Source organism: Camelus bactrianus, chromosome 21, assembly GCF_048773025.1.
Source record: "Camelus bactrianus isolate YW-2024 breed Bactrian camel chromosome 21, ASM4877302v1, whole genome shotgun sequence".
In the NCBI taxonomy this organism is placed as follows: domain Eukaryota; kingdom Metazoa; phylum Chordata; class Mammalia; order Artiodactyla; family Camelidae; genus Camelus; species Camelus bactrianus.
In genome coordinates, this window is record NC_133559.1 from 31,207,376 (window position 1) to 31,229,098 (window position 21,723).

General features: G+C 59.4%; 1 protein-coding gene across 1 annotated transcript in view; it reads left to right on the forward strand.

Annotated features, from left to right (window-relative positions):
• The window catches only part of LOC141574331 (tensin-3-like), an 89,475-nt gene extending 68,889 nt beyond the window's left edge, over positions 1-20,586 (forward strand). The window contains 11 exon segments of the mRNA XM_074349092.1: positions 1,127-1,289; positions 2,444-2,724; positions 2,727-3,080; positions 3,625-3,711; positions 6,998-7,129; positions 10,022-10,117; positions 10,416-10,493; positions 14,814-14,982; positions 16,407-16,475; positions 16,563-16,589; positions 17,790-20,586. Of these exon segments, the coding sequence (XP_074205193.1) occupies positions 1,127-1,289; positions 2,444-2,724; positions 2,727-3,080; positions 3,625-3,711; positions 6,998-7,129; positions 10,022-10,117; positions 10,416-10,493; positions 14,814-14,982; positions 16,407-16,475; positions 16,563-16,589; positions 17,790-17,934 (1,601 nt within the window). The 3' untranslated portion in view covers positions 17,935-20,586.
• Positions 20,587-21,723: the final 1,137 nt, after the last annotated feature.

The following is a 21,723-nucleotide window of genomic DNA, read 5'->3' on the forward strand; positions in this document are numbered from 1 at the left end:
GCTGACTTGTGACTGGTGCCTGTCCTCCGGGGCTGCAACCTTTGGGGACCTGCCCTGGAATCCTCGCAGTGTCTGCAGAGTCCTCTCTTCCTGCTTCAGTGCCTTGAGCTCCCCCACCCCCTGGGAAATGCCGAGCTCCCCGCTTAGCTTTGTTTCCTCAGCTGCTGTGTTTGTGTTGGTCACCAGGCAGACGCCTCAATTCCTGGCTGCCTGGGTCATTCTGGACCCGTTTTTACCTCCCCAGAACTGTGGGGTTTCACAGGCCTGTCTGGCCTCTGTTCCCCCTGCTCCCAATGGGTCCAGGGCTGGGGACAAACCACCAAGGACAAACCACTTGCCTCGGTGCCGTCCTGGTCCTGGAACTGAGTAACACGAGTGAGATGGAACTTTGTAGTATTTTCTGATCAGTCCCCCCTTGTTCGAAGGCAGAAAACAAAATAACCTGTTCTCAAAATATTATTTTCTTGAGTGTGGTGGATCTGTCGGGTTCTCAAATCTTAGTGTTTTTCTTAAAAAAGGCAACATTTAAAAAAATACCCAGAAGTAGTGGTGATGCGGGGCCATCAGCCAGACAGACACCTGTCAGTGGGACGTGAGATGGCTGGGTGGTTAGATGGATGGATGGACGGGGTGTGCGGGCGTCGGGAGGCAGGCTTTCCTGGTTCAAGGCCTCTGGCTCCCCGGTGGCGGACGGGGGCCAGGCAGGGTGGTCTCTGCCCCTCTCTGGGGCGAGGACATCATTGGCAGGGCTGTGCTGGAGGTGGGAAGTGTTACCCCAGAGCACGCGGCCCAGCCTGGGGCACAGAGGGAGGTCAGGCACCCCCGGCCCGCAGCCGCTGTGCCAGCACTTTATGCGAAGTGTGTCTTTCCTTTGGGGGCTCAGTGGCTGGTTTGCACGGGGGCCGTGCCCTTCTCAGAGTGGAGGCAGCCGGCCTCATCAGCGTGGCACCTGCGTCAGGGTAACTGGGGCCCATGCTGTCACGGATGCGGGTGCCCACTGGGGTTGTTCCTTGTGCTTGGAGAGAGGCAGCGCGCTCAGTGGCACTTGTCACCTTCTGCAGCAGAGAGCTTCTGCAGGGACCCCGTTCCTCACAGCCCACCCTGTGTCTCGCCCCAGAACCATGAGGCTGCCCTGAGATTCTCGGTCACTCCGTGGGGATGTCACAGAGCCCAGCTGGACCCACGCCCGTGTGGTTCTGGGCCGACGTGCCCACGGCGCCCTCCTTGCAGCGGGCCTTCATGTCCTCCTGCACGGTGTCCGGCGGCAGCCCTGTCCAGCGGAGTGAGAGGTGAGTGGGCCTTGGAAGCCAGCACAGCTGCCCCTGCCAACGCCGAGCACCAGTGCCATGACAGGGAGGCGGGTGGCCCCCACATGACACCACCATCAGTCTTCAAAGGGGCTGTCAAGGTACGGACTCCTGGGAGGGCACCCTGGCAGTCAGCAGGCGGGGTGCCCACAGGGGGGCCCTGCCCTGAGAGTCCGGGGACAGTGCCAGCTAGCAGCTGGGCATCCGGAGGGTGTGGTCTGAGCTGAGGCTGGAGAGGGGTGTGGGGGCTAAGCCAGGGCTCCGTCTCTGGGACGCGGAGGCCAGGCCGGGAGGGAGCCCACCTGCCCAGGGCTGCAGAGTGCTGAGGCCTGCTTTCCCCGGGGACATGGAATTTGTGCTGGGGTGTGGGAACACCCCCGCCATGGGATCCAGGGAACAGGAAGGAGGGACCATGTACAGAGGAACATCCTGTTTCCACTTCTGGAAGGACTGCCGTTGAGCAAATTCAGATGCTCCAGGTGGGACCCACTTCTTCATGTTTCCCTTGTGTGTGGGGGCCCGGGGCTCAGCCCTAACCCCCCTTCGTCCCTCCCCCTTTCTCTTTACAGAAAGGGGGGATCCTGTCAGGACTTGGCATCACACACAGAGCACGTGTGTGTCTGCTAGTGAAATATTTCTGTGTTTCTAAATGCAAGGGGATTTCTGAGATGCTTAATGCCAGCATTTCTGATTTCCGACATGGAAATCTCCTGTTCTTATCGGTACCCCTTCATCAGCTGGGTGTCCGGCAAGCACGTGCTGGAAACTGACTGTGCAGGCACCTCTGTCGGCATCGGGGGAGAGCGGGATGGGGGGTTGAAGCAGACACGTGGTCGATGCCCGTGTGATGGGACCAGAGGGAGTTCCCACACACGTGGACGCAGTGCAGCTTTGTCTTGAAGAAGAGAAGGGTCTGCCAGGTGAGGGCTGAGGGAGGCGGAGGCAGGGCAGGTGTGGAGCTGGTCAGGGCTGCCCGGGGTCCCCGAGGCTGCACACTGTGCCTCTGGGGTGAAGGGTCGAGTGGGGTCCAGAAGGTGGGCCTGAACCCTGACACTGGGGTTTGCAGGGTGGGGACCCTGGCTGGTGTCAGGGCCTGGCCCTGGACTGGTCCTTCTCTGATTGCTTTGTCTGTCCAGCAGCCCTCCCGCCGAGCACCCGTGGGCGGAGAACAGCCCCAAATCCTCGCTGGCCCTGCTGGGGAGTGGCCGGCCGGCAGGCAGCCTCCTGGGCACCAGCAAGTTCCCAGGGCCCGGCCAGGACGGCTCCGGGAGGCCCCACTTCCTGCCCGCCGAGCTCCAGATGCCCTTCCATGGCCACCAGCTGTCCCTGACGGATCCCCCGGAAGCACTAGGGCCGCCGAGTGGCCAGGCCTTCCTGAGCTTCTGCTCGGCCCCCGGGGGAGCTGGCCTTCCTCCCGGGGGGACGTGGGGGCCTTGCTGGCCAGTTCCCATGGAGCATCCCCGGCCCTCGGCCCCCCGCGGGCTACCGTGGAGCCTGCCGACGACGGCTTCCTGTCTCACGGCTTTCTCACGGTGGTGCCAGGACACAGCGGCCACCACAGCCCGGTCCTGCAGGGCCCGGGGCTGACCCTGCCAGGGCAGCCACCCCTTCCCGAGAAGAAGCGGGCCTAGGAGGGGGACCTGTCCTTCGGCTCGGCCTCCCCATCCTCCAGCGGCTTCTCCAGCCCTCACAGCGGGAGAACCATGAGCATTCCTTTCCCAAACGTCCTCCCGGACTTTTCCAGGGCCTCAGAGGCGGCCACGCCGTCCCCAGGTAGGTGCGTCCCCACTGGCAGGAGGCTCACCTCTGCCCACGCTCGCACGCGGCGAGGGAGGGCCCCGGGGTTGCAGCTGGGCTGCCCTGTGAGCTCCTTGGAGGAAAAATCCAGAACCTCTGGGGGTCCTTCCCGTGTCGCCAGCCCAAAGCCAGAGACTTCAGCAGCAGAAAGTGCAGACATTCGTTGGTTTCTTCCTCTCGCTTGGAATCCCTGTTCTGCTAAATTAACGTCAGAGACACATGGGATGGAGCCACTGGAAACTTAATTGTGAAATGTTCAGACGTAGAAGAGGTGGTCAGATGCTGGCAGGAGGGAGCAGCGCCCGCCACGCGGTTTCCTGCCCGGCCAACTGTGTGTTTGTGCCATGAGGCGGGCACGCCCTGCTCCATGCCAGGGCCTCCCCTGTAGGCAGATAGAGTGCGCTCCCCAGACACCCCGCCTGTGCCCCAGTGGGACTGTGAACTCCCAGCGCCCTGCGGGGTGAGAGGCTGCTGGAAAGAACGCCCTCCGCAATGACTGTCGTTAAATTCTGTTTTGCAGATAATCCAGGTGAGAAGCAGGTGACCGTGAACTTTGTACAAGACACATCCAAGTTCTGGTACAAGGCGGATATCTCCAGAGAGCAAGGTGCGTGGGCAGGATGAGGGCTCGGCGCTGAAGGAGGAGGGACTGGGCTGGGGACCCAGGGAGCTGTCGCCCAGACAAATGTTTCCCTGCCTTGGGGAAATTGCTGGGACCTTGGCATCAGGACTGGAAGGTCTTGGTCCTAACGAGGGAGGCGCTGGCCATGAGCGGCCCGTGGTGTGTGCGGTGGAGTTTCTGGTGGCTTCTGTCAGCACAGGCTGGGCGGTGTCACCAGTGACGACTGCAGACTGGGACAAGAAGACAGCCAAGGCCTCGAGACGTGGGGGCCAAGGGCCGGGGGGGCGTCTCTAACACTAGGCCTCACACCCCTGCCTTTGTCCATGTGGAAGACCAAGCACCCGACAGGTGATGGGGCCTGCGGCCAGCGTCTCCCGCGCAGCCCGCGCCCCTGGGTGCAGTCTCAGGACAGTGGGAGGAACTGAGAGCAAGTTAGGGTTGTCAGGCGCTATTTCCCCAGAACCCGAGTGGAAGTGGGGGCTGGCAGCCTGTGGAGCCGTGGGCCCCCTGGGCGGCCCCTGGGCAGCGGACTCCCTCCGAGAGAATGCTGTGGCCCCTGCTGGGGGGCTGGCAGGTGCCCGGAAGGATGAAACTCCTCAGGGGCTTCCCGGGGGCTCTGGGCTGAGAAGAGGGTGGCCTGGCTTCCACTGCTGCTCGGAGCCGGCCCTCAGCCTGGGGAGGAAGTCACCAGCTCTCGGGGTTACATCCCCAAAGTGCCTGGATCTGAGGGCTTAAACAGGTGAGAGAACAGCTCTGTCCAGCTTTTTATTCAAAATTCTTCTACTCAATTAAGCAGATCATAAAAATGCTAAGAATGTCCCTTACTTCCTGGGAGCTCAATGGACCCATTGTGGTTTCATATGGGGAGCCCGTGGCCTGGGGGGCTGCCGAGGCACTGAATTGGCCTTTGTGCCGGACTGAGCTCACGGCCGGGCTGCGCTGTGGCCAGATGCCCGGTCCAATCCCCTCCCTGCTACGGTGGCAAGAGTCCCCGTGACCGTGGCCCTCATCCTGCCCACAGACTCTGCGGAGTGCTTGTCGAGGGCCCTGTCCTGGAACGTTCTCAGCAGACCCTCCTATGGGTCTGCGTGAGCTCAGCCCTTCATCCCAGGGCGGAGGGCTGGCCTGCCCCATTTGGGATTGGCACTCAGAAGAGGCAGGCGTGGCTGGTGTTTGCCTGACAGTTCCTGCCTGGGGGGGCCTGGGGAACAGTCCTGGGCAGAGGGCACCTCCTTGCTGGCCCTGCTGGGCACACAGAGGGTGGTGGAGTTACTGTGATCGTCATTCTGAGCCACAAATTTAAGAACATTTCTTCTGGGCCGTCCCCCCACCTCAAAATAGCTGATATGCGGCCTGGGTGTTGATTTTTTCCAGCCGAACCCCAGGAGCGGAGCTTCCTCTGTTTCCTGGGTGTTTTGTGTGGACCCCTACTTGCTCTGTCGGGGGTGCCACTTCTCCCAAGGGAAGAAAGCCACCAGAGTTTCTGTTGTAACCTCTGGAATATGCCTTTTCCTGGAAAAGCTGCTGTGAAATTTCAGGAAGGTGGAGGAGGGGAAAGGCCCCGGGGCTGTTTTCGGGCACAGCTGGTCACATGACTGTGGCACTTAGGGCCTTGGCATTTTTTAAAGGTGGACATAGAACTGGCGGGAGTTCAGGTCTCTCAGCCTCTGCTCCCTGTCCTTAAATGCAGCAGCTGCACGGAGACAGGTGGTGAGGGCATGTCTTCTGCAGCCTGGCGGTGCCCTAGTGGGTGTGAGCTCCTGTCTGCTTCAGGAAACAGTGAGTCCAGCACAGACCTCAGGCTGCCCTCCACATGTGGCCCCCGTGTCCCAGGCGGCCTGGCCTCTGGGGAAGGGGCTGGGAGCCGGGAGCCACCCGGATCAGCCCCAGCTGGCAGTCTCTGCCCCCCACGAGTCTGGGCTGCTTGTCTCCACCCCCATGGGGTGGAGTCATGACTTAGAAAGGCAGAGCTAGTGAGGTTGTCACAGTGGAAAAAAATACGACTTCTGTGAGTGAGATTCCCTTACTTAAAGAATAACAGTCATACACGTTCAGCCCCAGATCTGGAAAACAGCCTGTGACCCAGACCCTGCTCCGTCCAGTCCCCAGAGCAGGTGGGAGAGGCTGCCGGTCCCTCCGCCATGTCAGGGTCACCCCAGACCCGGTCCCTCCACCCCTCCCCGCGTGCCGTGTGCAAGCCCCCGCCTGGGGGCCCCGTCCCGCCTGTGGGGCTGGGGGCAGCCCCACAGAGAAGTGCAGAAGGAACCCCATGTCTCGCCAGGCCAGGAGGTTGGGGCTGGAGTCGGTGCGTACGGGGCTGGGACAGGGCATTTCCCAAGATGAGACAGGCTTCCTGCTCTCCCGGGTTTGTGTCCTGGGCCCTGACCCACTGCAGACAGGGCTGCAGGCTCCACAGAAAGGCAGTGTTACAGCTGCCGTTTTGCGCTGCATTACGCTTCAGATTGCTAGTTGTCTTTCTATAAAAGGTGCAGGTCTGTGAAGGAAGCTCTGGGCTCTGCTCCTCTCTGGGCACCATCAGGGTTGCCTGAAGTTACCACCGCCCTGACCCATCACTCTTTCTTCCTGTGTCATCAGTGGAAGGCCTGCGAGAGCCAGGCTTCGACCCAGAGGCGAGGCAGGGAGGGATGTTCTTGTTAAGTGACAGTCAGTGCTCACCTGGGGCGGGTGGAGAGTGAGGGGCCAGGCTCAGCCCTTGGCCCTGACCGACAGGTGACTGCCACAACGAAAAGGGGCTCACAGCCCCACCTAGGTGGGAACCGCTGACCAGAGCAGCCACATCTTCCCCGACCACCGGATGGAGGCCCACCCGTGGCCACATCTTTGCCGTTCCCTGGGGCAGAGAGGGAAATTTGTAGTAAACATGCAGTGACTTTGGGGTCACATGCGCAGACTTGGGAAGTGCGATCAGAAACTTCTTTCCTTCTGTTGAAAGTTGACAGTGTCCTTTCTAATATCGCAAGAAATGCCAGGCCGGGAGACGGCCCAGGTGGCCTCCCTTGGTGCTAGGCACCACTGCTTGTGGGGACGTGCAGTCTGGGCGTGTGTGCCTGTTTCCTGGTGGGGGTGCTCACGGGGGCTTTGCAGGTGCTGTGGGGTTGACGGGGGTCATGTGTGTAGTATGTGTGTGTACATGAAAGCCGCACCTCCGTCTGGTGCCCCTGCAGACCCCGGCCATCACCTGGCGCGGCCGTCAGAGAGGCAGGCCGTGGTCCCCGCTGCGCACACACTCACGCCTCTTCCCCTCCTGCAGCCATCGCCATGCTGAAGGACAAGGAGCCCGGGGCCTTCATCGTCAGGGACAGCCACTCCTTCCGGGGCGCCTACGGGCTGGCCATGAAGGTGGCCATGCCACCGCCCTCCATCCTGCAGCTGAACAAGAAAGGTGGGTCCCGGATGGCTCTGCTCAGCCCCACCTGCCGCTTAACCTTCCCGCCCATGAGGCCCTGGGGACAGGAACAGCCCTCACGGGTCTTCTCAGCATTTCCTGTCTCGGCTCTCTTTTAGGAAGTGCTGCCCAGCTCAAGAACAGAGGTTAATTGTCAGCTTTATTTTTCTGATTGCTTTGAGCAAGTGACCCAGCCCATGGGTCAGATGCCGGACACGGTGCCCACTCTCAGCCTGTCTGCCTCGGTCCCTCTGACTTCCGAGCGTAAACGTCTAATAAGTTCCCCTGTCTTCTCCCTGGCTCTCTGTCCAGTGCACACAAGCACACGTGTCCTCCCCTCTTACACCAGAGGCGGCTCACCACATGCCTGGCCTTCGTTCCCCCTCCCAGCCGAGCATTCTGGTGGATTGAATGCAAGCCGGTGCGGGCCTGGTGTCACCAGGTCACCCCTCGGGGGAGAGGACGGAGCCTTCCGCCCTCCGGGCCAGGGCTTTGGCCAGTGCCGAGGGCCAGCGGGTACCATGTGGTTCACTCGGGCCTCTTGCTCTGTAACGGGCGCTCCGTGGCTTGATATCATCACGCCCAGGGAAGTGCGTGGTGCCTGCGCCCAAGGCGAGCGTTGTCCTGCACCTGGTGGGTGTGCAGCGGACCCAGGCCACGGGCCTGTGGGGAGCCCACCATGCCCTTCCCTCCCCGGGCATCGTAACCCAGCACCACCGTTCCTTCGGGGCCCCAGGTCCCCCGGCTCCGCCCTGCGAGGCCCGTCCAGCTGGCCCCGTGTCCTGTTGGCTGCCCCCGGGAGCCTGCAAGCCACCAGCTCCCGGGAACAGCAGACGCGCTGTGCTCGGCCCGGCCTCTTCCCCAGAACCCTGGTTCTCTGCCGGGAGCAGTGCCTAGAAACTGAGCTCCAATCGCCAGGTTGCCCTTCGCTGCTGACTCTTGGCTTCCCTCCAGACCAGAGCTGGGGAAGACACCATTTTTAAAAATTCCTGAACTAAAGCTGATGCCACCAGCTCGCATACAGGGTCACGAGGTCCTTCCTCGCCTTCTCCCTCGGGGACAGGCTTGGCTTCCAGCAAATCAGTTTACTTCCTCCCTTCTCTGACCCCTAACACTTACTCTCATTTTTCTTTTTCTGTCAACCTCCTCTTTGCCTTTTTTTTCTTATCGTTATGCTGCAAACGCTAAAGAATGGGAGTTTTTTGTTTTTTGTTTTTTTTTAATGGGAGTATTTTTTTACCTCTCTTTCCCCCTAAACGGAGATTGTGGACGTCAGCACGTCACATGGCTCTTCCGGGGGGCACCTGGGCTCGCCTGGGGGCAGTGGGCATCAGAATAAGCAGGTTCTGAAGCCCTGGTGTTTAAAAAAGGTGCCGCTGCCCGCTTCCCTCTGACTCATGCCCAGCACCCAGTCCTTGGGTGAACACTTTGCTTAAAGCTTCCTGGTGGAAAAGCACCTGGAGTGAGTTACACCCTGCGGAATGTGAGACTCGGTGGCCCAGGGGTTATCAGGACGCAGGTGGTGGATGTGTGCACAGCAGCGGGGAGGGGCTGGGAAGGGGTGAGCCCGGGGCCGTGGTTGGAAGTGAGGGAGGGAGGTGCTGTGTGCACACCAGCCAGGAGAGGGGAGCCTGGGATGGGAAGGAAGGAAGGAAGGAGGGACCACCACACACTCACTCCTGAGTGGAAACCAGGGCTTCTGGAGCTCAGGAGCTGCATCGGCTTGACTGTGGGGGATGCAGGCGCTGGGCTGCAGGGAAACCCGTGGCTGACGGTTACAGCAGGAGTCTGGAGGCAGGAGCCAGAGCCCCGCAGCTGCCCAGCTCCTCTGTCTCCGCTGAGGCTTTTAAAGCGAGGCCACCTTTACCCCTCCTGCGTGCATCGCCTTTCAGGGAACACAGACGGTGGTGTGTAACTGTCCCCTCCAGGTGTGCAACCCACCCATCTCTCAGGCTGACCTGCCTCAGCCTTGAGGCAGAGGCCACAAATAGGAGCTCTTGCAGGGGCAGACATCAGGGCTCACCGGCTTCGCCTGGCCCCTGGATGTGGCATTTGGATTTCAGAGCCCAGGGACAGATCTGAGAGGAGAGCTGGCCAAACCCGGAAAGAGGCCCACAGGTCCCCACGCCCCGCTGGTTTCCCTGGGAGTGGGCAGCCATGGCCGCACGGCTGGGTTCCCGCAGTCACTTCGTGCCCTGGAACCCTTCCTGCCAGCTACCTGTCCCGCGCAGTGCCGGCGCTCAGATGGCTGATGCTGTCTCTGTGTGTAACATGCATCACGGGAGCCAGCTGGTCCTGCGTCAGAAGCATGAGTGGTCATGCAGGCTCGTCCCCATGGAGGACCAGGAGCGCCGTGCTGGTCAGCGCAGGGCGGCGGCTCCTGTCCCTTCTGCTCATCTGTGCTTTCCCTCCCTGGACCACCTGCCGTTCCCTGGCGTTTCATGCTGTGCTTTCTCTCCGGGCTCGTGGGCTGGGTGAACGCAGGTGTGCGGGGGCCCGCCCTCCGGGGGCTCCTGCAGCTGGCTCGGGGCTCAGTTACCCAGGAGACTGGCACCACCTGGCTCTTTCCTACAATGAGTTCTGGGGCATCATGCAGGGTCTGGGTCTCCCTGGCCTCCCACTCAGGAGGGGAAGGAGCTGGAGTCCACATCCCTGGCTCTTAGCTGCTTGTCTGGTCCCTGGGGACGGTTCTGCAGGATGTTGCAAACGGTCCCCCGGGGACTCCCCAGCTCCAGGCATGGTCACTGGAGGGGTTCTGGCCGCCCATCCAGGCCATGACCCCCCCCAGCTCAGCTGCCTCCCGCGGGGCCGAGCTCTCCTTCCCATGTCCCCACCTTCCCAGGCGCTTGGTCTGTAAAACTTCTCTTCCTTTTGAATCTCTTGCCCCAGCTGGAGACTTGGCCAATGAACTGGTCCGGCATTTCTTGATCGAGTGCACCCCGAAGGGAGTGCGGTTGAAAGGATGCCCCAACGAGCTGTATTTCGGTGAGTGGCCGAGAGCCCGTGGTTTGCGTCCTGAACCCACAAGCCCGTTCATAGTGGGAGCTGCCTCGGATCCCGCAGGCGGTTTGGCCGGTCCTTTACAGATGGGCGGGGGGTGTCTCTGCCGAGAACCAGCCGCAGTCCCCTTCCCCCAACCCTTCCCCACCTGCCACGCTCCTCAGTTATTGAGACTTTGCCCAGAGCCCCCCAGTAACAGAGCGTGCGCGCTGCTGAAGATAGAAGGGCCCCCTTTCAGAAGGTGCAGCGTGCTAATGCCTCTTTTGTCTTCGCCCGTCCGCAGGGAGCCTGACGGACTTGGTGTGCCAGCATTCCATCACGCCCCTGGCTCTGCCCTGCAAACTGCTCATTCCAGACAGAGGTACGCTGCCGGCTGCCCCAGGGCCGCTCTGGCTGGCTGGGTGGGCTCGCCCGCCCGCACAGATGCAGTGAGAACTATCAGACCGGAAGTTCCTTCTGCTCCCACGCTGGGGGTCCTCCCTGAGTAGCCCACCCCAGTCACGTAAGAGGTGGTCCTTCTGCACACACAGCCCTCGGTCGTATTTTCACATCGTGGGCTTTGGGAACAGTTTCAGTGGAGCAGAGTCCCGTGGCTCAAAATTACAACATGCCTGGACTCAGGGACCTTCAGGGCCATTTACGTGTGAGTTTTATAATTCTGCACGATCACCAGCTGTTGATATTGTTGGCCAGAGGTGTGGGAAGGGCTCGGCTCTTTCCCTTGGTGTCTGTCTGAAAACACCCACAACACAGATTTAACACAAAGTGGCGTCCACTTCCCCGGACAGCCTCGAGGTCACAAATTGCATCATGGTCCAGAAAGACGATTCGTTTAAAATACAGGCAAAGCTGACTTGCTTTCTAAGATGCAGTTGTTCATCTCCATTCACCCAGAGACGAGGAGGGTGTTTCACTGGGCTGCACCTGCCCCGGACATGGTGACGGTTTCTCCAGGCTGGGCTATTTTCTCCTGGGGAGACCCCTCTCTCCGCGAGCTCAGTCACGGGCTTCCCCGCTGTCACGAGGGTTCTTGCCGGCGAGCCAGACCCATGTCTGTGTTTTCTTGCTCCTCCCGGCTGATCCATTGGAGGAAATAGCAGAAAGCTCTCCCCAGACCGCGGCCAACTCCGCGACGGAGCTGCTGAAGCAGGGGGCAGGTGGGTCCCTGCTGCGTCCCCCACACCTCCCGGTCCTGGGCACTGCCAGGCTCCTTTCCTCCCCGTGCATCCCGGGAGGTTTCCGTTGGGAAGCTGCACTGGGGCTGGGGGGCCCAGGGGTTGGGACAGCAGGGCCAGGACTCCGCAGGCTGATCAGGACCAAATTCTGTGGAATCAAGGTCGAGTCCTGGGTTTTGTTTGGGGGGTGTGGTGAGGCAAGGCGTGGTGACCTGCCCCTCCAGCTGCAGGTGTGCAGATGTGCACGTGACCAGTGAGTCCACAGAGGGACTCACGCTGCCCCTAGCCCAGGCTAACCCCAGGCAGCGACTCCCCGGAGCACTGTGTTCTTAGTAACAGGCTTTATTTTTCAGCACAGGTTTAGGTTCACAGCAAACCTGGCAGGAAGGTACAGGGATTTCCCATGTGGCCCAGTCCCCACATGTGCACAGCCTTCATCCCAGTCCCTGAGCATGCAGGGGCCCGTCATCATCACCAGCTCCCACAGTTTACACGAGGGCTCCCTCTCGGCTGTGTAAAGACACGTGTCTAGCATTGCTGTCCCACAGAGCAGTGTCTCCACGCTCCACCCACTCGCCCCCCTCCCTCACCCTGGCCACCCCTGGTCCTTGATGGCCCCGTGGTTTTGCCCTTTCCAGAGTGCCGCATAGTTGGAATCATACAGCACGTAGCTCTTTAGACTGGCTTTCTTCTCTGGGTCATATGCATTCAGGACCCCTCCATGTCCCTTCACGGCTCTGTGGCGTGGTTCTTTTTATCACCAAATGATATCCCATCGTCAGGACGGACCACAGTGTATTTGTCCATTCGCCCCCTGAAGGACATCTTGGTTGTGTCCACGTTTTGGCAGTTGCGAATAAAGCTGCTGTAAACAGCCACATGCAGGTTACGACGTGGACGTAATTTTCATCTCCTTTAGGTAAAGACCGGGGAGCCCAAATGCTGGATCGTAGGGTAGGAGTGTGTTCATTCTGTAAGAAGGCACCAAACCGTCTTCCAAAGTGGACACACCGTTTGCATCCCCACCGGCAGTGCTGAGTGTCCTGTGGCCCCACGTCCTCCCCAGCGTGTGGTGGCGTCTGTGTGCTGGGTCATGGTCCCTCTTGTTGTTTTGATGGCATCTCGTTGTTTTAATTTCACATTTCCCTGGCAACATTTGACGTGAAGTGTCTTCTCAGGTGCTCATTTGCCATCTGTGTGTCTTCTTCACTGAGATGGCTCCGAAGGCTCTTTGTCCATTTTTAAATAAGGTTGTTGTTTTCCTATTGTTGAGTTCCGAGGGCTCTTCATATGTGCTGAATACAGTTCTCTGTGCGATTTGTCTTTTGCAAATACTTTCTCCCAGGTGGTGGCTGGTCTTCCCGTTCCCTTGACAGTGTCTCTCTTGGGGCAAAAAACGTTTTGTGGGAATGAAATCCATTTTTCATTACTTCCCTCCATGGATCGTGGCTTTTGTACTGTATCTAAAAATCATCACCAAACCAAGGTCATCGAAATTTTCTCCTTTGTTGTCTTATAAGAGTTATAGTTTTTGGTTTTACACTTAGGTCTACGTTCTATTTTGAGTTAATTTCTGTGAAGGGTGGAAGGTCTGGGTCCAGATTCATGGTTTTGGACGTGGATGTCCAGTTGTTCGAGCCACATTTGTTGAAGAGACTGTCTTTGCTCCTCTGTCAGAGATTGGTTGGCAGTGCTTATGTAGGTCTGTTTCCGGGCTGACCGTCCTGCTCCATTGATCTGTCTGTCTGTTATTTCACGAACACCACACTGTCTTGATTGCTGTAGCTTTTGAGTAAATCCTGAAGGCAGGTAGTGTCAGTCCTCCAACCAAGGTCTTCCCCTTCAGTCCCGTGCTGGCTGCCCTGGGTCTCCTGTCTCTCCATAGACACTTCAGAACCAGTCTGTTGACGCCCACAGAGTGTTGGAATTTCAGTGACTCCACAGATCAGCTTGGGGAGAAACGACACTTTGACTCTGTTGAGTCTCCCTGTCCATGAACATGGGACATCTCTCCATTTAGTTCTTTGATTCCATTAGTGGGACTTTAGCCATTTTCCTCATATAGATCTTGTACCTATTTTAGCAGATTTACACCTACCTATTTCATTTTGAGCGAGGTGCTAATATGCATGGCATTGTGGATTTTTTTTAATTGAAGTATGCTCAGTTGCAGTGTGTCAATTTCCAGTGCACGGCATCACGTTTCAGTCATACACGTACATATGTATATTTGTTGTCATGTTTTTGTGCATGATAGGTGTTTATAATTCCACATTCCACTGTCTTCTGCTGGTGTCCAGGAAAGGGACTGACTTGTGTGTGGTCACCTTGTACCATGTTGTGTGTGGTCACCTGCAGCCTTGTGCAGTAGCTCACTCTTCTCAGGCCAGGTCACTCCTGCAGCATTGGGTGCCCAGCTAGTGACCCCAGCTTGAGAGGGTTGTGGATGAGCCAGGGACCACAGGGCTGTTGCGGGTCTGTGGCTCTGAGGGATGGACATGGCTGGAGAGGACTAGGGGCCCCGTGACCTGAGATCCCCGGTTGGAGGCCTTTCCCACTAGTTGGACATTGACTCTCAGAAGTGCTGGTGAGGGAATCCCTGTGTCTGCGGGAGGCTGGACTAGGCTGCCCCCGTTCTCCACCTTTCTCTGCCTGTGGAGTTCTTCATAGCTATGACTCCGGAAACAAAGGAATATGCAGGAAACAGGCATTTTCTTGTTGTTTCCTCTGCCCAATGTGCATCGTTCTTCTGTGCCGGTTTTCTCAGCAATGCTGCTCAAGTAAAACCTCTCTGTTTTCAAAGGAGACTTTTAGTGCTGTACTCTCTGTAGACCATCCTTAAAGGATATGCTCTCCGTGGCCAGAACAAAGGTGACAGGAGTTTGCCCAAAATAGCGAACACTCTAGAACCGAGACCCCAAAAGGCAGCAGGGGTCTGTGTCAGTCCCAGTTCCGATCCAGGCCTGCTGCCCCCGCAGGACCCTTGGCCTACAGACATCAACATTATCGTGATAATCTCTCCCCAAGTCAGTAGCCACAAAGGCCAGATGAGCAGGTGCTGAAAAGTCCCTTGGGGACCAAAACATGGTCACATGAACCGCCATGCCCCTGCGGTTCTGCTTTTGTGTAAAAAGGCTTCTCCTGGCCCAAGAGGAATGGCCACCCTCTCTGCAGGGCCCAGTTGAAAGGGCCAGTCCTGGGTGACAGCCCGTGGCAGCTTGGAAGCTGCGTCCCCATGGCAGAGGCCATGAGCTCGCCGCCTGCGCCTTGTTGCCAGGGTTCATCCCCACCCAGGTGCCAGGGCAAATTACGCAGCAGGTGGACAGTCGTCCGGGTCTCCTTGGCCCCAGACAGGGTGACTCTCACACTGGCCTCGGGGCAGGTGTGTCTCTGGGTCGCCACTGTCCACGCTGGTGGAATTAGGAGCAAAGGGCATTGGCCTTGGCCGCACCTCACCCAGGCCGCGGGGATGTGCGGTTCACATGCCTCCCCTCTGTGTCTTCCAGCCTGCAACTTGTGGTACCTGAACTCCTTGGAGGTGGAGTCCCTCACCGGACACCAGGCCATTCAGAAGGCCCTGAGCATCACCCTGGTCCAGGAGCCGCCCCCCTTGTGCACGGTTGTGCACTTCAAGGTGTCGGCCCAGGGCATCATGCTGACGGACAACCAGAGGAAGTGCGTGTGCAGGGCGGCAGGGGCGGGCGTGGAAGGTGTCATTTTTGCAAATGCAAACATCTTTCAAGTCGTTTCTGAGGAAGACTCAGACTGTGATAGGAGCCACTCCCCTGCCCTTCAGTGTCACTGCTCCTGGCTGGAGGTCATCCCTTCCAGGCGAGCCTGTGATCTTTACATCCACGTAACATCAGTGATTATGTAATAACATAGTAACACAAGGATGCTTGATGCTAACAGGAAGCATTCATTTCCTAGACGTGAGAGCGCGCCAGTACCGTCTGAACGCCCAGATGGCAGGCACCACCTCTGCCCCCGGGGCTTCCCTCTGAGCAGGGCTTCCGGCGGGACACCAGGGAGGGACACCGGGGAGCCTGGCCCGAGTGTGGGGGTGCAGACAGAATGGCGGCAGATGCGTTCCTCCCCTGGGCAGGGCCTCGGACCAGGGTCAGAGGCATTTCAGAGGAAGTTGCTCTTTGTTATGCAGATGGCCTCACTGACCAGGGGGCCATGCTGTCAGCCCTAAAGGTGGTGGCAGGAGCTTCATGGGGCAGTGGTGGGTTGGGGGGCCGGCAAGGAGCACAGCTTCTTTCTTCAGAGCATCTCTGTTGCTCCCAGCTGCGTGCTCTTCCTGTGTCTCCGGCTTCCCTGTGCCCTGATAAAGCTGCGGGGGCAGGCTGCATCCACTGCACTCAGAGTCCTTCCTGTGGCAAGAGACAGGACTGAACTCACTGGCTGATGTGGGCAGAGGGCCTGGGTCCCCGGTGACAGCCAGCCTCGGGGTCCCCAAATGCCTGGGCTCCGCCTGTGCCCTCCCTGACACTGGCCCCTCCTCTCTTGCCTTCTCCTATGAGAGCACAGCCACCAGCCTCTGGGGACACCACCATGCTGGACGGGGTCATGGAGCCTCATGTCCCCAGGCCCATAGGAGCAGAGCAGGCTGTCAGGGAAACGGGGACCCAGGACCATGGACAGAGGGGTTCCCTGGGGAAATGGTTAGCCAGGACTGAGGACAGAGAGAGGGGTCCCCTGGGGGCTCCCCCACAGCTGTGCAGGGCCCCTGTTAGCAGCACATCCCTGAGATTTCCTGAGCACAGCCCTCGACAGTTTGGCCCCTGTCCTGGGGCTGCGGCTGGCTCTTCACATGCTGTTTCACAGGCCAGCATCCAGATTGGAGACCGGGGTGGTCCCCGGGGGTGAGGGCAGGCAGTCGGGCATCACTTCCTGTGACCTGTCCCCCACACGCTCTGCAAAGAGCCCCTCACCCAGGCCCTGCCCACTTTCCTAGAGTGCCAGCTTCAGGTCTGCTCACTTCCAGCGGGTGAAAACGCAGAATATGCTTCTGCCCCAAATCTCCTCGCGGGGGCCCCAGTGCCTCACTGTCCCTGGGATGCCCAGTGACGGGCTCGCCCACCTGTCCCCCACAGGCTCTTCTTCCTAAGGCACTACCCCGTGAGCAGCATGATCTTCTGCGAGCTGGACCCCCAGGACAGGAAGTAAGGAGAGTGTGTGTGTCAGCCCCGCGCCACACCCGCCGGGCCAGGGGCCTGAACCTCACTCTCCCTTTCTCTCTGACTTGCCAGGTGGATCACAGATGGCCCCTCCTCAAGGTATGTCACCAGCGGTCTCCACAGCCTCTTAGTGGATGGTCGCCTCTGAAGCTGAATTCTTTCCCAGATGCCCAAAGAGGAAATGACCCCATAACGCCAACGGGTTGGGGTCTGGCTTTAAACAGAAATGAAAGTGTTTGTAGACAGAAAGTGTCCACAAAGGGTTACCTTTTCTGCTTGCTCTTTGAGCAGTAAGTACATCCAGCCCATAAGATACGGTACAGAGAGCATGGGGCGGTTGGCACAGCATTTCCAGCCTGGCCGCGGGGCCTCGGACCCTCCAGAGCCGTCTGCGTCATTCCCCCAAACATGACTGCCACGGCCTCCAACCTCGGGGGTCCCCTTCCAGGATTCCGATTTCACACTCCTCATTTGTCTGGGCATCTGATAAAGTGCCAGGCAGGTGGGGCGTGACCCCCAGCTCTGGCCCACAGGGTGGATGGCACTCCACGCTGCGTGGACGGGGCCGCCCCAAGGGGGCCACTTGGCACCATCGGCCAGTCCCTCCCTTGGCGTGGAAGCCACTCGGCTTATACAAAAAGATTCCCCGTTTCCCTGAGAAGGAGGAGAAGGACTTTTGCCAAGGATTTGGATTCAGATAATGGTAGTTACTGTGTTAAGTCAGGGCTTGAGAAACCCTGTTCAGATAAAGGCTTCAATTCTAAGGAAAATAGTTTGACCGTGCCGTTCTCTCAGTGTCCTCTCCTGTGTGTAGCCTGTAACTCAGGATCACGCGGCCTGAGAAGGGGGCCCTGCTGTGTTTTCACCCCCATCCTCTGGCCCAGGTGTGGGAGGAGTGTGGGCATCGGGCAGAGCCCACAGCATCCATACCATCTCAGTACCAGAGCTGGGATGTTGGCACTCACGAGGTCTGTGAGGAGAGACCAGGTGGCCCCTTAGGAAGAGCCGGGTCCTCCCCTCCAAGACTCAGGAGAGGCGCTCAGGAGCCGTGCAGCGTCTGGAGGGCTCTGGCCAGGCCTGGGGTAGCCACTGCAGTGCAAGTCCCAGCCCTGTCCCTCGGGCTCCTCCCCTGTGACACCTGGGCTCAGCCCCACCCCCACAGGGTCTGCGAGGTGGAGGGAGGCAGGGCAGGTGGCTGGCGGGCTGGCGCCTGGGATGATGCAGTGGCCGGGAGGGGAACAGAGGCTGGAACCCGATGGGACGAGGCCCGCTGCTCGCTGACCAGCGTTCCTTTTGCAGGGTCTTCGGTTTCGTGGCCCGGAAGCAGGGCAGCACCACGGACAACGTGTGCCACCTGTTCGCAGAGCATGACCCTGAGCAGCCCGCCTGTGCCATCGTCAACTTCGTGTCCAAGATCATGATCTGCTCCCCGAGGAAGATCTGAGCCTCTCACCGGAAGACCCCAGAGGGGCCGGCTGTGCCCCCGACCTCCCCGGCCCAGGAGGGAAGGGGCCCCTCCAACTTACACACCAGAACAAGCCACCCCACGGCCCAGTGGCCTTCCCAGAAAGACACGTTTCTGCCACCCAGGGCCCCAGCGGAGGAAGACGGGCGCCGGATGGGCTCCCAAAATTGCATTCTTACGTCTACGAGGGGAGGGGAGCCCAGCCCAATTGGCAGTGGCCCGAGTGGCCGCTGTGCCTCGGGATAGCCGTTTCGGGGGGCTTCTGTCCAGCGGACACCCTGATGCCTCTGTCCTCTGGCGATCACCATGGAGAGGCTGATTGGTGGGCCTGAAAAGTGGTGCATGCCTAATGGAGGTTCGTGCAGGTCAGGCCCTCCGGATCACTGGGGCGTGAACAAGGGGTCGGTGTGATGGGTGGTGAGGCCAGGAGGTCCCTGGGTCCCCGTGGAGGGACTGCCTCCGCCTCCGCTCACCCAGCTCTGAATGGCACACTTGGCCGTGAGGGGAACGCCATTTCCATAAAAGTTACGTTTTACTTCTGCCAAATTATTTATGGGAACACTTTGCCAGTGCTGTGCAGTACTGGGGTCCAGTTACTGCCACCTCCCCAGCTGGGTTCTCGGCGGAGCGTCTGCCCTGGGGCGGGTCACCGAGATTCGGAGGCTGTGGGTCCCCACTGGCGATGCTGTGGGCAGTGGCTGCTGCCCGCAGCCTTTCCGAATTCCTGACCATCCGCGCGTCCTTTCTGGGGAGGACGGTTCCAAGGGGTGGGACGCGCTTAGTTGTAGCCTCAGTCCCCACGCCGCACCGTCGTCTTGGGGTGGAGACTGCCCTGAGGACACTGCCCCGGGGACCTCTCGGTGGTCTTGTCTATGCCTGTTGGCTCCTGCCCGGGTCCTGCATTCTGGCAGGAGGATGAGACCGGACGAGTCTCAGTCCTTCCAGGGAGCTCTGACTCAGCTCTGCTGAGTGTCCGCGGCCCGGATCAGGTGCGCTGTCTGCGCGGATGGGCGGGCTGCAGTGCCGTGGTCCGTCCGCCCGTCGGGCAGTGGTCCAAGGTTCCACGGACGCCGCGGAGCGAGAGACGGAGCTGGGCACCACCGTCTCCTTCCCCGTCACCTGGGTGCTCACCCCCAGGCTCTCCCTCGAACAAGGGCCTCCCGGGTGCCTCCGCATCCCCAGTCAAGCACCAGCCCTCAGGTCACCAGGAATCACTGCAGCCAGCGGTCACCACACAGGGCTTTGGAAATGTGCTTTGTGGACTGTTTCAAAGTGGGCAGAGACAGACTCTGCCGCAGCAGAGGTGGGATGGGCCGAACCGCAGTGGGCATCGAGCGTGTGCGCCTGCATGTGTGGGTGTGCGTGCCTGTGTGACTGTGTGTGCACGAGTGTGTGAGTGCAGGCACTGAGTCCACTGTGTAGCTCCTATTAATACACCAAACGCAAGTGCCTCATTTCTGTGCCAAATGTTTGCCTTGGTCTTCGTGGACCACCTTCCCCGCTGCGTGGCTGTGTGGCCGGTAAGAAGATTGTACCGGCATCTTCGGAGGCCCGACGCCTTGGTCCTCAGCAGGGGCCTGTCTGGCATTTCTGTTTTCCATTCTCAGCAGGAATTCAGCCCAGGGGGCAGCAGTGTGCGCTGCCCCCAAGACCTGACCCCTCCCGAGATGCTCGAGCCCAAGTCTGACCTAAGGGCCCCAGGCAGGTGCCTCGTCCTTCTGATGAAGCAGGAGCGGGGAGGATTGAGAAGCACGAACCCTGAGTCAGAGAGAGCCGGGACTCCCCGGCCGAGCTTGTCCAGAGCATGCAAGCCACAGCATTTGCTTTATAGACTGACCGGCCGCTGAGATGCGTGCTCTCAGCACCCAAGGGCATCGGAATGCTTCCCGCCAGCAAACGGCTCCCTCAGAGGTGAGGGACTGAAGGGAGCCAATCCCTGGTTCCCGAGGAGCTGGTACAACAGTGTTATATACTCAGCCGCGAACTCTGCGCTCAGGCCTCAGGGAGCCCCGCCCCGGGGCCCACGGGGAGGGAACGGCCCCCAGCATCCAGACTCCAGGTGCCGGCGGGCACAGGGGCACTGGCCCAGGGCACGCACGAGGCCCGCGCCCCACAAGTGTCATAGCCAGGGTCCCTTTACCCGCCCGTTGACCCACACTGTGTCCCTCCAGTGTTAACCTGTAATCTCCTTGAGTCACACCATGCCTGAGGGCCCCCTGCCCGCGCATCCTCCCTGTCTGACCTCACCACGCCCCCTTATCTGCCCTGCCAAGTAGTGGGTGTTTCTACTTCTGCCTTGTAAAGAGTGTACCCAGTATGTAAATGAACGTTCCACGATAACCCTCTGTATAGCGCTCTGCTCTGCTATTTAAATATCGCTTCTATTCAGAGTATGATAAAGTTATAAACTTGGTAAGCCTCGGGGAGGCAGGTGCTTGTTTGTGGTGTCAGATGGAAGCTTCCGGAAGGGTGTCTGGGGGTGTGGACGTGTGTGTGCACGCCTGGGTGTGCCTGCGTGTGTGTTTATTTGGGAGTTTTATTTGGGACTGTTTATGGGTCAGTAAATTCAGTTATACATTCGTGTGTGTTTTGCCTCCAGGATTATAGTCTGAGATTTCTGCCCAGCGACTTCAGAAAATTGTATTTGTAGGTTTTAAGTAGTGAATGATAGTAACTGGTTTTGATCATGGGTTCTGCTATGTTTTAGGGTTTTTTTTTTTTCCTTTTCTTTTCTTTTCTTTTCTTTTTTTTTTTTTTTTTTTTTGCTGCTACATTTTTGATGTTGGTATAAAGCTCGCTGTTCCAGTGGCTGTGGGAGAAAGGTCCCTGCTTAGACCAGTGTCTGATGGGACTTCCCAGATGTCTGCTGAGTTTGTTGGTGACCCAGAATAGGAAAAGCCTGGTGGGTTCACCTAATCTTTCAACGGATGCTGGTGACAGTCTCAGCCAGCTCTCCTGGGCTAGCAAGGTTCACCCCACAGCAAGGCGGGGGCCCACTGTGCTGGCTTTCTGCCCGCTGGGGTCTGGAGCCATCCTGAGCTTGACCTGCCTCTCCTGTTTGGTGAGGACACGGGACCCTGCTGCCTGCCCTCCCTCTGTGTTCTGGAGCCTGGAGCTGCTCTGTCCCCATAGGAGGCCAGGTGACCCCTGGGCGTGCCTGGACCTGGTCTGCGAGGGTGGGCAGTCACTGGGCGGCCCAGGCCCGCCTGCCTCTCCCGGTGCAAGCTCTGCCGTGGAGTGGGCGCTGTCCTCACCAGGCTCAGGCTTGGGGTGACCCTTCATATGGCTTAGAGCGGGCTGCTTCTGCTCCCACTCAGGAGAGAAACTGCCTGGCCCATGGCAGCCGTGGACAGATGGCAGCTGACCCCACCCGCAAACCTCAGGTCTCCACCCACAGTGCATGACTGTGCTGGCATGGCCTTCTGGGCGCAGGCTCCGAGGACACTGTACTGAGGAGGGTGCCCTGCAGTGGTCCCCATGTCAATGCCAAGCATGGAAGGGAGGGCAGGTGGGGAAGGGGGGCTGAGTCTTGTCCACAGGAGGGTTCCACTGGGTCCTGGACCCTGGACCAGTGTCACAGCAGGGCTCTGGGCCTACTGTGTTTATGGGCACACTTTCAAGGACACAGTCTGGATTTGTCACAGTGGCTCCAGGCTGCACAGAGGACCATCGGAGACCCAGTGACCACGAGGCCTTGTGGAAGGACCCCTGCCTCGTGCCAGAGTGTCATGCTCCCTGTTCATCACTGAGCCATCCACCCGTGATGCC